Raw genomic sequence first — 17,440 nt, forward strand, 5'->3', positions numbered from 1 at the left:
CACACACGCACACACATATTCGGACACACACACGTACTTGCACACACACACTCACACTGTTTAACAGTTTAATATAAATTAATGTAAATTCAATTAAATGTTAAAACTTTGGATCGGAGTGAATTAGGAGTGAAATAAAATCCGCATCACTCCTTTGAAAAAAACTCCCAATTCACTCCGCATGCGGAGTGATTTTTTTTTAAACTCCGGAACTCCGAGTGGCGGAATGAATGCGGAGTGAATTTGAATTGAAATTAAATCCGGATTCACTCCCGATTTTTTACAGTGTACCACCCGTGTAAAAAAAATTTGTTCCAAAAAGATTCCAAAAAAGTTCTGCATGTGGAACTTCTAAACATGAGACAGATTAGAACTTCGAATGGAACTTTTTTGGAACGTTAGTAATTTTGATGGTAAATAAAAAGTTTTTATGAGTGAATTTAGAGTCAAAAAAGAACGTTCTTAGAAATTTTTTGAATTTTAAATGGACATTCCAAAAAAGTTCCATAATCATCACTTTTGGCCTTTTTCGAAAGCTAAAAAAGACGTTCCAAAAACATTCAAAAATGGTTCAAAAATCGTTACTTTACAACCTATTATAGAACTAAAGTAGATGTTCCAAAAACATTCCAAAAAAGTTCCAGAATCACCACTTTTGACTTTTTATGGACTAAAAAAGGCGTTCCAAAAACATTCAAAAATGGTTCAAAAATCGTTATTTTACAACCTATTATAGAACTAAAGTAGATGTTCCAAAAACATTCCAAAAAAGTTCCAGAATCACCACTTTTGACTTTTTATGGACTAAAAAAGGCGTTCCAAAAACTTTCAAAAATCACTTCTTTTGCATCTTTTGTAGAATAAAGACGTTCCAGAAACATGCCAAAATAGTTCAAAAATCACTACTTTTGAATTTTTTATAGAAGTAAAAAAAAACGTCCATAAAAAATTCCAAAAAAGATCCAAGAACGTCCTTTTTTGACTCTAAATTTGCTCATAACAACTTTTTTTTTACCATCAAAATTACTAACGTTCCAAAAAAGTTCCATTCGAAGTTCTAATCTGTCTCATGTTTAGAAGTTCCATATGCGGAACTTTTTTGGAATCTTTTTGGAACGAGTTTTTTTTACACGGGCAACGAGTAATTTTAATTAATTATTTTTAGCCAGATTCTTAAAATTCAAAAAGAGAAAGTAAGATGTCACTCTATTATGTTTCTTAATTTTTACTAATTTTTTTTAGTTTACTTTGTAATTTTAATTTAAAAGAAAATTATTTCCTGTGGCTATATAGAATAGAGGGTATTTGGAGTTATTTCACAACTGCACCGAATGATCTAGTCGACATTTAAAAATTCGAGACCAAACCCTATACACTTATCCAAAAAATTAAAGGAACAAAAAAATTTTATAAATTTTTTAGTGATTTTTGGAAGGCTGTATTTTTGTGAAAAATGATCGTATCGAAAAAACAAAAAAAGCAAATTGAAGCTTGAAATCTCTAAAATATTTTTTCGAGCCACGGTTTTTGCGGAATCATAAGAAAAAGGTCGAGACAAAATTTTTCTAAATTTTTTGGTTTTGTTTTTAAGGTCTACGGGGCCGGGAAAAATTTTTTCAAAAAAACGAATTCATGGCTCACTTAGGAAATTTATTCAGCTACAATTTTCTTTTTTTTGTTTCTCTGTACGTCAATTTGCTGCTGAGATATCAGCCTTCAAATGAAAAAGGATCCTTTTGTCTTTGATTATTGATATCTCAGCAAATAATGGCCGCACAGTAATTTAAAGGGCAGTTTAAGAAACTTGAATAAATTCCCTACAAGCTCCATTTTCGATTTAAAAAAAAAAAAATTTTTTTTCATCCTTGATATCCATTTGAAAAACCCTTAAAAAATGGCGATTTTCTGGTTTTTTAGTCGACTCATCGCTACTCTCCAAATATTGATAAAAAAAATAATGTTGCCAGGTAATTTTACAGCTTAATGTACCTTCAAAAACCCTAGAAATTTTTAGATTGATCCATTAAACCGTTTGTCCGGTCCGATTGCTCAAAGTTTTACAAAACATTTAAAGGAACAAGTTTTGTTCCTTAATTTGTGTAATCGTTATCAAAATGAAAAAATCAATTTTTTTCGGATTTTTTTTCATTTTTGCGTTAGTTATTCAGTAAAGGTAAGGTAAAGGAAAAAAAAAAAAAATTTTTCCGAAAAGAGAAAAAATAAAAAAAAAACTGAATAAAACGTAAAAGAAAAAAAGTGAAAAAATTCTTGAATTTTTTCTCTTTTCGGTTCCTTTAAATGTTTTGTAATACTTTGAGCAATCGGACCGGACAAACGGTTTAATGGATCAATCTAAAAATTTCTAGGGTTTTTGAAGGTACATTAAGCTGTAAAATTACCTGGCAACATTATTTTTTTTATCAATATTTGGAGAGTAGCGATGAGTCGACTAAAAAACCAGAAAATCGCCATTTTTTAAGGGTTTTTCAAATGGATATCAAGGATGAAAAAAAATTTTTTTTTTTTTAAATCAAAAATGAAGCTTGTAGGGAATTTATTCAAGTTTCTTAAACTGCCCTTTAAATTACTGTGCGGCCATTATTTGCTGAGATATCAATAATCAAAGACAAAAGGATCCTTTTTCATTTGAAGGCTGATATGTCAGCAGCAAATTGACGTACAGAGAAACAAAAAAAAGAAAATTGTAGCTGAATAAATTTCCTAAGCGAGCCATGAATTCGTTTTTTTGAAAAAATTTTTCCCGGCCCCGTAGACCTTAAAAACAAAACCAAAAAATTTAGAAAAATTTTGTCTCGACCTTTTTCTTATGATTCCGCAAAAACCGTGGCTCGAAAAAATATTTTAGAGATTTCAAGCTTCAATTTGCTTTTTTTGTTTTTTCGATACGATCATTTTTCACGATAATACAGCCTTCCAAAAATCACTAAAAAATTTATAAAATTTTTTTGTTCCTTTAATTTTTCGGATAAGTGTAGTTCAATGATTCAATCTGGTAATTTTAACTTCTCGTATTCTACGTCCAAAAGTATTTTTCCTTTAACTTTGCCTTTACTTTACATTCAGCCCACACCGATCTGCATTCACTTGGCACCAAATCCGCACGCTATCTAAATCCAGTCGATAATTGATCCGCAGTGGCTTCTTACCGACTCCGCATTAACTCGTCATCCGAGCCACATTCAATCCGCATTCAGTCGACGTCCATTAGGCTTTGGCACCACATGAAATCCACACTCGCTTAGAATGTAATCCGCATGAGCTCCGCATTTAATTCGTAATCAATCCACGTTCATTCTGCATTAGCTTCGCATTCCCAGTCCACCTGACGGGCATGATCTCTCTACCCCCCTACTAATTCCGCACATGATCCGCATTGATCTTAAAAATATTGTAAATTAAGTTCTTTATATATTCTTACTTCACTTATTGAGTAAGAGAGAGTAAGGTCAATTGAACCAAGGAGCAATTGAACCAGTAAGCTTAAAAAATCGAAAAAAATATAAAAATGAGTCTGGACATGCCACAGCGATTCCCAATTGGGGCCCAATATATGTATTGGGACAATTTCTAGTCGGGTAGTGAATAGTAAATTATTCATTAACGTCCCCGGGTCAAAAAATTAGATCTGTTTTAAAATAAATGATAAATTCAAATATTTTTCCTTTAATTCAAGTTTATAAATCGTATTTATTTTATATAAGAATTTAATCTGTTTTTGCCCGTACTATTCCTTATCTAGGCTAATATCAGACTTATTTTCGTATGATATTTAGTCTGTTTTAAATCGCTTTTAGACTAAAAACAGACTTTTTTATTATAATTATTGCTCTGTGTTCAATTGTTTTTAAGGACAAATACAGGACTTTTTATAAATATAAATATTAATAATCTAGATTTATTAATTTATTTTAATTTTCTTGGTATTTAAAACATGCTAATGCGCTTCCATAATAAGATGTCACAGAGAAAAAATGTTGGCTCGAAACCTACCAATTTTTACAATGCTGTCGACAAAACTTGAAACAGGGAGTAAAGCATCCAAAAAATTATCGTGCTCTTACAAAAAATGATCATACTGTATCACATTACTTATTACGCGCGAGAAACTTATCGATGAGCTTCAATATCAATTACTTCCATACATTATAATAATTTTGATGCAGCATAATAATTTTTTATAAGAGCATAGTAATTTTTTGGATACTTTACTTTCTGTTTCAAGTTTAGTCGACAGCATAATAAAGATTGGTAGATTTCGAGCCAACATTTTTCTCCGTAGCACAAGAATTTTGATGTTTTCTTATGCCAAAATATTTTCAATTTTATCCAGTAAATAAGAGAAAATTCTTGACATTTTAAGAGTTGTTTTATCACTTTTATTATATGATATAAATATTCAATGAAGACAACTAAAAAATTAAGCTGTCAAATTTTCATTAACTGCCGACATTTTTAAACAAAAGATAGTAAATAAAACATAATCAATTCTGCAACTTAATATTTTTTCATAAATATTGCTCATAAATAAAAATTTTATAAGTCCATGATTTAATCTAGTTTTGTCCTTGTAAATTTTCAGAACTAAAGTTTTTTAAAGTTCACAAATTAATCTAATTTAGTCTGCTCGTAACGCGTTTGTTTTTTAACGTAGCAGGTCGAAAACAGCTTAAAATTTTCATAAAAGATCAAAATCAGATCAAATAGTCCAATCAGACTAAAATCAGGTCAAATTTTTCAGTCCGGGTAGATCAAAAACAGATTAAAATTTTTATCGAAGTTCAATAACCGACCAAGTAGTCCAAATACAGTCCAGTTAGACTAAAATCAGATCAAATTTTTCGATCTGGGTCATTCGTTTGTGGTTCTAATACTCTTGGTTCAATTGTCCCCGACTAGTGGTCCAATTGCCCCCGCAAAGGGGACGATTGAACCATTTGATGCAGTTGTACAATTTGGTATTTACTAAAAATTTTCATAATTTGTTGAGTTATATGCTTATGAGAAATGATAGTCTATATAATAAAGTATAATTTCGTAAAAAAAAAGTTATCATTTTGCTTTTATTCATCTAAAAAAAAAATGTTAAAGTATTTTTGGTTAAATTGACCCCACTCTCCCCTACTACCAAAAATTACGATAAAATTCTTTTTGAAATACGATTACTTTTAAACGGTAAAGTTTATTAAAATTAAACTCAATTAATTATGTAAATAATTAATTTTTTTACGAAATCGTATTTAACATAAAATTATATTTAGACATGATTCATTGTTTGTAATATCGGGGGTAGGGAGATTGAAATATGAAGAGATGTCTAAAAAGTATGATGAAGGATGCAGGATCTCAACGATAAGAGTATGGGTTAGTAATAATAACAAATAAAAAATGAAACAACGGATGTTATTATGAACGGACCATGCGTGATGCGTGTCGTTGTCTTCACACTTGAGAAGAGACTTTTTCTATTGGTAAGGTAACTGTGCGAGACAACGAAAATGAAATAGCAATGGTGATACCATCATCCTGTTTATTTTAGTACTTATCGTCCTTGTAATCTCTAAATTTACTTACGAGCCACCTAGTTTTTCAAAAAATATTTTTTTACAGTCGGGTCGTCAATGTACTCAAAAGAAAAGGATTCAAAGCTTGAAATGAGTTCTGGAAAATTATATTTAGACTGTTAGTGAGATTGGAATTGTTTAATTTATTTATAATTATGACGAATTGGGCTACGAACAAAAATCTTCAAAATTATTACGAAAATTGAAAAAAATTAATTTTACGAAATCTATGATCTCCTAAAAGTAAGAAAAAAATGAGAGAGAGAAAAGTACGACGGGCGCAGGCTTGGCCCAAGTATGTAAAACCTTGGGCCAAGGTTGTAAGCCAGTCTTGGCCCAGCCTTGGTAAAAGTCTGGAATGATAACACGGGGCCAGTCTTGGTTGCTAGACCTGGCCCATGCATCATTGTCAGTCCTGGCCCAGGCTTCGTTGCCAGTCCTGGCCCACACATCGAGGGAATGAATAAATTTAATTTAAAAAAAAATTTTATTATTATTAACCTCGTTGAGTTCATGATCATTAACGTTTAAACTATATAAGAGAGGTAAATGATGTGAAAAAAAACTCGGTGAAAAGTCTGCTGGGCTCTGGGCGCGAACTGCCGTCCTTCTGATTGCTGGATCCGAACGGTAGCTACTGGACGAACCTACTAATGTTGAACTGGTACATTTATATGATCTACTTATTAAACCATTGGTATAGCCAAACTTGGGTAATTCTACCTTAGCCCAAGTCTGGCTTTCCATTGGATGGCCAACACAAGGGAACCCAGTCTTGGCCCAAGCCCGGATAATCATTGTAACGGCCAAGGCTAGATTACCTAGTCCTGGTCCCAACCTGAGTTGCCATTGAATTGCCAAGGCTAGGTTACCCAGTCTTGGCCCAAGCTCGGGTAATCATTGTAACGGCCAAGCCTAGGTTACCTAGTCGTGGCCCAAGCTCAGGTAACCATTGTAACAGCCAAGGCTAGGTTACCTAGTCCTGGCCCAAGCCTAAATTGCTATTGAATTACTAAGGCTAGGTTACCCAGTCTTAGCCCAAGCCCGGGTAATCATTGTAACGGCCAGGACTGAGTACCCAATCTTGAGCCAAGCATGGGCCAATATAGGTGTGCCAAAGCTAGGTTTCCTAGCGCTGGGCCAAGTAGGGCCCCGTCGTTCCACTCTGGCACCTCCTGCATGGGACCATATATGAATGCTAATATATGATCAGATAAAAAAATGGCCCTATAATTATATGTGGTCATGAATAATTACGTTTATGATCACGTTCTTTTATATATACTCATATATAACCATGTATACTCTAATATAATTACGTATGATCGTATATGCCTGGTTGATCGTATGCTGATATATTTAATCACATATGAGCAATGATCATTTACGGTGGTTCAAAATTGGGTATATATCTGCGTATGCTCATATATAGACTAAGCAGAGAATTTTTAATAGAAAAAAATTTTTATTTTTCACATGACCCAAAAAAAAAAAGAAATTTGTTAATAAAAATATTTATTAAATTCAGTCAAAATTTCATGGTATATAAAATAAACTCATCTTCAATTAACAAAATCAATTACAATTTAAAATATAATCTCTATAAAGTTTATTTATTTGTGCACCAACTCAGTCATTATCATTTTTATCGCTGATGAATGCTTTCAATTCGTCCTTCACTCCTCCATTTTGAACGCTCACATCATTTAAACTACCTGGCTTCTCAGACAGATGGCGCTCGGACATATTTTCCGCCATGGCCTGCATTTCGACTTCCTTAGGACTCTCGGCTTCTGGAGATACTGCCACTTCTTGATAGGTCGACTTAGTGATCAACCGTTTGTTGACGATTTGTAACCAGATCATGGCGACTACCAGAGTCAATCCAGTGATACCAAATGTGTGATAAGTACCCCAGCGAGTGTAAATGAAGCCAACGAATACGGGACCTAAAACACGGGCTGCACAACCTGCGCCGGTCATTATGCCCATCCAGAGACCTTGTGGCCGAGGCCCTAGGACTTTTGTGAATATCGTTTGTACTAAAGTAACGCCGACTGGGTAGCCGATGGTTGTAAAGCCATAACCAATTATAAATTGGGTTATCGTCATTGCTGGTGTGTAGCGGCACCATTCTTGATCACTTGGACATCCTACTACTTCTGTAGCGTTCGGTGATAGGCTCGCATTGGTTATTACTGTAATTTAATATAAATAATTATCATTATTATGATCGACCATAAGTTCTACCCCTAACAGATCCGAAAGGCGGTAAAATATGGTAATTACCGTAATTTGCCAAATTTACCGTATGCGGACGCATCACGGTAAATTAGGTAATTACCTAATTTACGGTATTCAGGAGGGTTACTATTTTACGTTAAATGGCAATAATTACCGTAATTTGCCGCAGTTTAGGGTATACGACAATTTACGGTAAATTACGGTTATAACCTAATTTACGGTATTCGAAAAAATTACGGTAATTATCGTAATTCGCAGTATTTGAGCAAATTACAGTAATCTACGGTAAATTTTGGTAATTACAGTAATTTGCGGTATCCGGAAGAACTACGGTAGTTTACGGTAATTGATTGACGGTATTGAGAAGAATTACGGTTTTAAGGTAAAATAACGCAATTTGAGGTAAAAATAGGTGTTTTCTGGAAAACGTACGGTATTTTACGGCAAAAATACAGTACTACACAACAACAGTACGATGTTTTTACCGTACGTTTGCAGTAATATAATGGTAATGTACCGTAATATTGTGGCAAGCATGTGGTATTTTACCGTAATATGAAGTATTGCATCGTAAAAAAATCTAAAAATCCAAAAGAATACAGTGCTTACGATAAAAATTCCACAAATTACCGTAAATTTCCGCATTCTAACGTATTTCGCCGTCAAATGCCGTAAATTACCTATACTATTTAACTTACCGTAAATTGCGGTAAATTTACCGCAGAGATGACGTTTTTTTTTAGAGTAAATTACGGCGAAATGTGGTAAATTTCCGTAATCTGGTTTCGCCAAAAACGGATCGACGTCCTTAAAATTAAATAGATCGAGTACTTCAAACTAAAATTCTGACTAAGCTATTAGACTTACGTAAAAATGATTAAAAGAATTTTAGTAGAAAATTAAATTTCCTGTAAGTTTTATTCTGTCTATTTTTGTCGTATCGTAATTAGTTTAGCCATAATTGCAATTCAAACATTTAAAAATTTGAAAAACGATGATTTCGATAGGTTTACACCCTAATAGTTCAGTTTGTTTAGCAAAAGTTTACCTTACAATAGTCTCCTTGAATTTCTCGTCAAATGTCCGTCACGTAACTTGCTATACAATTTGATGAAAATGTACCACCCGAATTAGAATGCAAATCCACTTCAAAAGTTGTATAAAAATTGTCGTAAAAACCGGAAAGGACTGAAGTTGATGGATGTTTGACGAAAACTTCAAGGAAACTTTCATTAGGGGTTTTTTCTTTTAAAAAAGGTACCTCTACATTAAGGAAAAAATTAACCACAAATTTTTCCTTCTAACTTTTACCGTCAAATGGTTGGCAAATTCGAGCAGAAAATTTCGGTAATTTCGATTGTCAAATAACTGTCAATTTTAAGCTAAAGTGTGTACACGGAAAGAAAATTATGGGAACTTTTGCTATGCATAATGGGAATAGTTCCCATGATGGTATAGGAATTTTACCCATACTATCATAGAGATGGTTCCCATAATATATGGGAATAGTTCCTATACCAATATGGGAACCATTCCCATTATATTATGGGAATGGTTCCCATAATGGTATATGAACTATTCCAATAGCATTATGGGAACCATCCCTATAATATTATGGGAATAGTTCCTATAATTTATGGGAATGATTTCTATACAATATAGGGTTCATTCCTATATGTTATGGGAATGATTCCCATAATATTATAGGAACAATTCGTATAAATTATAGGAACCATTCCTATAATGTTATGGGAAACATTCCTATAATTATAGGAACTGCTCCCATAATTTATGGTTATAATTCCTATGTTGGTATAGAAAAAAATTTTATAGAATTATAGGAACTGTTTCCATAATTTTCTTTCCGTGTATAAGGATAGATTGAGTACTTGGCATTGTAATTGTAGCTAAACTATTGGATTTACGTAAAAACTTGATAGGTACTTTTTTGTAGGAAATCAAATTCCCCGTCAAGTTAGTTCTTGTAATTTTTGCCGTATCTCGAATCCTTCACCAGAAATATTAATTTAAGCTATACTACATGTTATTTCTAACGAATTCGAACTTATAATTATTATTATCTAATGAATATAAATGAACTGAGATAATTACATTCTCTTTCAGCAATGAGTGGTGGATCAGTATTACCCCATGGTATACAAATAATTCGTCCAACTACCATGAACAAAAATCCACCCCATAACATGACTCTCCTTTCATCGAATCTGCAATTAATAATAATTAATAGTTAACAATACATTTATATAGAAGTTTATAGCAATCATTAAAATTTATCAAGATTAAGATCTCAACCAGATTTTTAATTCGATCACCTTAATTATTTAAAACATTTTTAAAATAACGTCCACAAGGTCAACCATATTCTAGATTTTTTTCGTATAAATCCCGTTGTTTTAATTTCAATAAAATCGAAATTACAAGAAATTCTACTTTACCGACTCATTTATTTGACTTGTCATTACACGGAAAGAAAATTATGGGAAGTTTTCCTATGCATTTTGGGAATGGTTCCCATAATGGTATGGGAACAGTACCTATACTACTATAGGGATGGTTCCCATATATTATGGGAACCATTCCCATAATAGTATGGGAATGATTCCCATACCATTATGGGAATGGTTCCCATAATGATATGGGAATCATTCCCATACTATTATGGGAATGGTTCCCATATTGGTATAGGAACTATTCCTATAATATTATGGGAACTATTCCCATAATGTTATGGGAACCATCCCTATAATATCATTAAATTTTTTTTTGCACAATAGTGTAGAAATTTCCCAAAATTTGAATTTTCTTGAATGTTTTGTGCTGACAAAAAATTCTGGTTAAAAATTTTAATGTTTTTTGCCAAGTACGATTTTTTTTTCAATGTTTGAATTTTTGTTTTTATGTTTAATAATATTTCTGTGTATTGTAGAAGTGATTACCACACTTTTCTTTAAATTAATTTTTTCATGATAATATGGGAACCATTCCCATAACATTATAGGAATGGTTCCCATAATGATATGGGAATGGTTCCCATAATGATATGGGAATGGTTCCCATAATATTATGGGAACCGTTCCCATAATATTATGGGAACCGTTCCCATAATGGTATGGGAACCATTCCAATTGCATTATGGGAATCATTCCCATAATATTATGGGAATAGTTTCCATACTATTATAGGAACCATTCCCATAATATTATGGGAATGGTTCCTATAATTTATGGGAATAGTTCCTATAAATTATAGGAACCATTGCCATAAATTATAGGAATGATTCCCATAATATTATAGAAAGTATTCCTATAAATTGTAGGAACCATTTCTATAATTATAGGAACCATTCCTATAGTGTTATGGGAAACATTCTGATAATTATAGGAACTATTCCTATAATTATGGGAAACATTCCTATAATTATAGGAACCGCTCCCATAATTTATGGTCGTAATTCCTATGATGGTATAGGAAAAAATTTCACAAAATTATGGGAACCGCTGCTATAATTTTCTTTCCGTGTAGAGAAATTCATGTCAAATCAATATAATCATATATCTTTTACTGAAAAGTAGTTAACTGTTCATTACTGTGTTGTAATTTTATTTGTTATTTGTTAAATAAACTTACAAATGGTTTATTGTGCAACATTAAATTTCGAAAGTATAGTCCTCTGTTAGCGATATATCAAAAATCGCTATTTTAAAATAGAAAAAAAAATAAAATTATGTAGATTACGTGTGTTGCTCATCTAACTCACCATTTTATGATGATAACTATCTACTAACATTTACGCTTTAGATGCTTCTGCATGATAAGTATACACTATTTTTCACTTAAAAATGTATGATTCTAAATTATTAATTATTATTATATTGTCTCTATTACGAGTTTTAATAATATCTCGATCACGGAGAAAAAAAATGTTAGAAAATCTAAAAGTGCACACCTCAAGCACTCAGTTTATTTTTGATCGTTACTTTTATTTTTACTTAATAATAAATTTTTATCGAACTTTTAAATTATCAATTTGATTTTTTTAATTTTTTCCTGAGTCAAAATCTAAGACATACTTTGATCCCAAATGAGCATTGAAAACCTACATAAGTCATTTTGAGATTCAATCATGATGAAAACTCGAAATGAACCAACTTGGACCTTCAAAGACATATATATATATAATGAATCGACGACCTTATAAATTATTAAATCAACTCTCTGTTGGTCGCAGGCTGCTTCTAGATCTTATTCCACTACTGAGTGTCATTAATCTACTGATAAAATTACTGGATCACTTAAGTAAAATAAATATTACAGTGCTACCTCTGTTATAATATGATGTAAGTTATAAAAAATTATGATGTTACATCGTAATTTGTTAAAAGTAACTGTGTCCATCGTAAGAGGCATTCTCGTGACTTATGACTGTTTATTTATATCGTTTATATGAATCTTAAAAACTACGTAGACTTGTGGGCCCTTCTGTGGCCAGATGGTCCAAGGCGTCGGTCAGTTTGCATCCAAAAGGTTCGAATCCAACACCCGAAGGATTATTATTTAATACTTTCATTTAAAATTTCTATTACTTCAAATTCAACTACACGGAAAAAAAATTATGGGAACTTTTGCTATGTATTATGGGAATAGTTCCCATAGTATTATGGGAACCATTCCCATATTGGTATAGGAACTATTTCCATACCATCATAGAAATGGTTTCCATAATATTATGGGAACTATTCCCATATCATTATGGGAGCTATTCTCATCATGGTATGAGAATAGTTCCTATACCAATATGGGAATGGTTCCCATAATATTATGGGAACTATTCCCATATTATTATGGGAGCTATTCCCGTACAACTATGGGAACTGTCCCCATAATGGTATGGGAACTATTCCCATATTGGTATAGGAACTATTTCCATACCATCATAGAAATGGTTCCCATAATATTATGGGAACTATTCCCATATCATTATGGGAGCTATTCTCATCATGGTATGAGAATAGTTCCTATACCAATATGGGAATGATTCCCATAATATTATGGGAACTATTCCCATAATAATATGAGAATAGTTCCTATACCAATATAGGGATGGTTCCCATAATATTATGGGAACTATTCCCATATTATTATGGGAGCTATTCCCGTACAACTATGGGAACTGTCCCCATAATGGTATAGGAACTATTCCCATGTTGGTATAGGAACTATTTCCATACCATCATGGAAATGGTTCCCATAATATTATGGGAACTATTTTATATCATTATGGGAGCTATTCACGTATAATTATAGGAACTATTCCCATATCATTATGGGAGCTATTTCCATATAATTATAAGAACTATTTCCATATAATTATGGGAACTATTCCCATAATGGTATGAGAATAGTTCCTATACCAATATAAGGATGGTTCCCATAATAGTATGGGAACTGTTCCCATAATGGTATGGGAACTGTTCCCATAATGGTATGGGAACTATTTCCATATTGGTATAGGAACTATTCCCATATCATTATGGGAGCTATTCCCGTACAATTGTGGGAACTATTTTCATAATGGTATGGGACCTATTCCCATAATGGTATGGGAACTATTCCTATAATATTATGGGAAGGATTCCTATGAAATATGAGGTTCATTCTTATATATTATGGGAACTATTCCCATAATATTATAGGAACAATTCCTATGAATTATAGGAACCCTTCCTCTAATTACAGGAACTATTTCTTTAATGTTATGGGTAGCGTTTCCATAATTATAGGACCTGCTCCCATAACTTATGGCCATAGTTCCCATATTGGTCTAGGAAAAATTTTACAGATTTATGGGAACCGTTTCCATAATTTTCTTTCCGTGTATGTTCACATCGTAATTTATAATAAAGAGCTCAAGAATTTGTGTTATTTATCTGAAGTATTATTTCTTAAATAAAATTTCCAATGCTACATCGTAAAAATTGATTTTGAAGGTGTAGTTCACTACTACAATGATCGATAGGAAAAATTACGATGTTAGCATCGTAAATTTAACTAGAATTTTTTTTCCGTGTAGTTTATCAAGTTAACTATCGCAGTCGACTAGTGCCATCGAGAATAATATTCTTGTCCGGTTGGTAACACTTGCTGGCGCCCGTGTTCCCAAACCCTGAACTCAGGTATTATACTTGATGGCACGAGTTATCTATCTAAGAAACTGTTCATTTTTTGGGTTCTATTACTGTATGCTTACAATGTATTGATACTCATAAATATTCAAATCCTCATAAATATTGCAATCGTTTACCTTTTGCACAGAGGTTCAATAATCACGAAAACAACACAAGCTATTACGGCACCAACACTCATTACTATTCCCATGTAATAAAGTGACTCTTTTTTAGTCCATGCAAATTGATCCATTGTCAGCGGAGTGCCAAGACTATTAACATAAAATATAAATTATTAATTTTATCATCTTAATTTATTAATTCGATAATTAAGTGTCTGCTAAGTTGATTCTTACGTACGTTTCTAATAACACAAAATTAAAAACTAATATTATAAAAGCAGAAATTAATGTCCAAGCTGCTACATAATCTGGTTTTATTGCTTTCCATGCTTCTTTTTCTATTAAAAAAAAAAAATAACAATGGTGTAATTAAAATTAAAAGCTTCACTTAATTGTTTTATTAATTCACTACTCAGTGTCTTATATTAGACATGTTTTGATAAATTTATTTTTTATAAAGCAGAATTGATATGATTCCAGAGTCTAATAAAGGCCAGGGCAAAATGAAAAATTATTTTTGAGGTAAAAGTTTTTTTTTTAAACTCTCAGTTCTGGTTTAAAAAAAAAGGAAGATTATGGCACAAGTCGGTCATTCTGAGCATCCAATTTTTAATTTTTGGTAACGAAATTTTTTTTTAAACATTTGCTATTTTGGTGCCGGAATTATTTTATTACAAACTGGAAAAAGCTGACTGAGGTAAAATGGGCTAATATTCGCTTAAAGATGAATACTAATGATCACTAGGAGGATGGGGTAAGAAAGGCCCCCTAAGCCGGTTATTACTTTTTGTGGCTTTCAACCATCAAATCAGTTTACTTTTGTCCTATCTCGAAGAAATTCATGGACATTTTGCTGTAGTCATTGGGATTTTTTTTATCAATAAAAAACATGTTTACTTCCTCTAATTAATGCTCTTAATACAATAGATAACATTCCGGATCGAATTCAAATTTTCTAATTTTTTTTCGCAATTTAATATTTTTTTAAAAATAATTACTAATAAGGCAACCCTGATAAAGATTTGACGAGTATATCCTGGTAAGGACCTAAGAAGGTAATCCTGATAAGGATTCGATGAGGATATCCTGGTAAGGACCTGATGATAGTCTTGACGATTCGATCAGGATATCCTGGTAAGGACCTGAGGAGGCAATCTTGACGAGGATTCGATGAGGATATCCTGGTAAGAACCTGATGATAATCTTGACAAGGATTCGATGAGGATATCCTGGTAAGGATCTGAGGAGGTAATCTTGACAAGGATTCGATGAGGATATCCTGGTAAGGATCTGAGGAGGTAATCTTGACAAGGATTCGATGAGGATATCCTGGTAAGGACCTGATGATAATCTTGACAAGGATTCGATGAGGATATCCTGGTAAGGATCTGAGGAGGTAATCTTGACAAGGATTCGATGAGGATATCCTGGTAAGGACCTGATGATAATCTTGACAAGGATTCAATGAGGATATCCTGGTAAGGACCTGAGGAGGTAATCCTCATTAGGATTCGATGAGGATATCCTGGTAAGGACCTGATGATAATCTTGACAAGGATTCAATGAGGATATCCTGGTAAGGACCTGATGATAATCTTGACAAGGATTCGATCAGGATATCCTGGTAAGGACCTGAGGAGGTAATCTTGACAAGGATTCGATTAGGATATCCTGGTAAGGACCTGATGATAATCTTGACAAGGATTCGATCAGGATATCCTGGTAAGGATCGAGGAGGTAATCTTGACAAGGATTCGATTAGGATATCCTGGTAAGGACCTGAGGAGGATAATCTTGACAAGGATTCGATCAGGATATCCTGGTAAGGATCGAGGAGGTAATCTTGACAAGGATTCGATTAGGATATCCTGGTAAGGACCTGAGGAGGATAATCTTGACAAGGATTCGATCAGGATATCCTGGTAAGGACCTGAGGAGGTAATCTTGACAAGGATTCGATGAGGATATCCTGGTAAGGACCTGAGGAGGTAATCGTGATGAGGCTGTGATGAAGATATCCTGGTAAGGACCTGATAAGGCAATCCAGATGAGGACCTCGTGGGTCTTACCGTTATATCCATATGTTCCTCGTCAAAATATCCTGATCTGAATCTTATTTGAAAAAAGGTTAACCTGATAAGGACCTCGTCAGGTCCTAATAAAAAATTCTAGTCGGGTTGGCGCACTTTTTTACAGATGCAATCTGTTTTTTGGCTGATTCCATATACTTATATATAATAACTCATGTTTAAATTTTACACAGTTTTCAGGGATTGAAAAAAAAATTAAAGGGGTCCAGAGTTCTCTTATTCCAGTTTTCAATAAAATAACAACTAAGAAAAATAAAAAAATTCAATTGGTCGCAGGTTCAAACCAACTTGCCTCATTTTTTTCTCTGAACTGTAACTATTTAAAAAAAATGAATTTTTTTTTCAAATAATGTCACATTTTGCCCCGACTTCAGTAAATTCAAAAAAATGTTTCAAATAATTTTTTTTTCAATTACCAGAAGATTTTCCTTGATCTCTCATGGCTTCGCGTGCAGCTATTTTGTGTTCTTTAAAATTCCATGGTAATATAAAAATTAAATTCAATAATCCGAAAAATACGTTTATCCAACCAGCCATTGTGTACATATTGAAAGGTAGTCCGAAAATATTGAATCCTGCATCTCCCAATGGAGTGACTGCTGCTTGTAAGCCTGGACCGACTACAAATCCTAGTACCTGGAAGTATTTTTTATTTATTTGTCAAATTTGCTATCAATGAAGAATATTATTAATTACCTGAGCTAATGAGACCATTGATACGGCTTTCGTTCTTTCAGATAATTTCGTTGCTGCTGACAAATATGATCTCGCTACCGCAATATTTGCTGTGTAAAAAATTATTCATCACAAATTTCTACTCAAATGAAAATATTTATTTCTCTTGCGCTATAACTTACTAACGATTGAGTTTATCAAAATTTTGAATCAGACAAAATTTATAGAAAATTAAATTTCCTACAAAATTATTTCTCTCATAAAATTCTGTTGGATCGATAGTTAATGAGTTATATCGATTTCAAAGCCAACAGTCGAAAATTTTAAGTCAAAAATTTTAAATTGTAGTTTTTATTTTCAAAACGCTGTAACTTTTAAGCAAACGAACTTGTCGAAATTTTGAATTCTATCAATTTTCTAGGAAATTTAGTTTTCTACAAATTAGTCATCTTTCAAAATTACTCTAAACTTGATAGTTTAGAAGCTACAGCCTTTTGAAAAACTATTGAGTCTACTCAAATTTCGAATGATTCAAAATTTTG

General features: G+C 32.7%; 1 protein-coding gene across 2 annotated transcripts in view; it reads right to left on the reverse strand.

Annotated features, from left to right (window-relative positions):
* Positions 1-7,080: 7,080 nt before the first annotated feature.
* The window catches only part of LOC130674402 (major facilitator superfamily domain-containing protein 8), a 31,918-nt gene continuing 21,558 nt past the window's right edge, over positions 7,081-17,440 (reverse strand). For both annotated transcript variants that reach the window (XM_057479718.1, XM_057479719.1), the window contains 6 exons: positions 16,920-17,008; positions 16,640-16,859; positions 14,372-14,471; positions 14,149-14,283; positions 9,939-10,051; positions 7,081-7,780 (listed from right to left, as the gene is read on the reverse strand). In XM_057479718.1, coding sequence (XP_057335701.1) covers positions 7,212-7,780; positions 9,939-10,051; positions 14,149-14,283; positions 14,372-14,471; positions 16,640-16,859; positions 16,920-17,008 — 1,226 coding nt within the window. In that variant the 3' untranslated portion in view covers positions 7,081-7,211. The remainder of the gene's footprint in view (positions 7,781-9,938; positions 10,052-14,148; positions 14,284-14,371; positions 14,472-16,639; positions 16,860-16,919; positions 17,009-17,440) is intronic.

Source organism: Microplitis mediator, chromosome 9 (assembly GCF_029852145.1).
Source record: "Microplitis mediator isolate UGA2020A chromosome 9, iyMicMedi2.1, whole genome shotgun sequence".
Taxonomy (NCBI): Eukaryota; Metazoa; Arthropoda; class Insecta; order Hymenoptera; family Braconidae; genus Microplitis; species Microplitis mediator.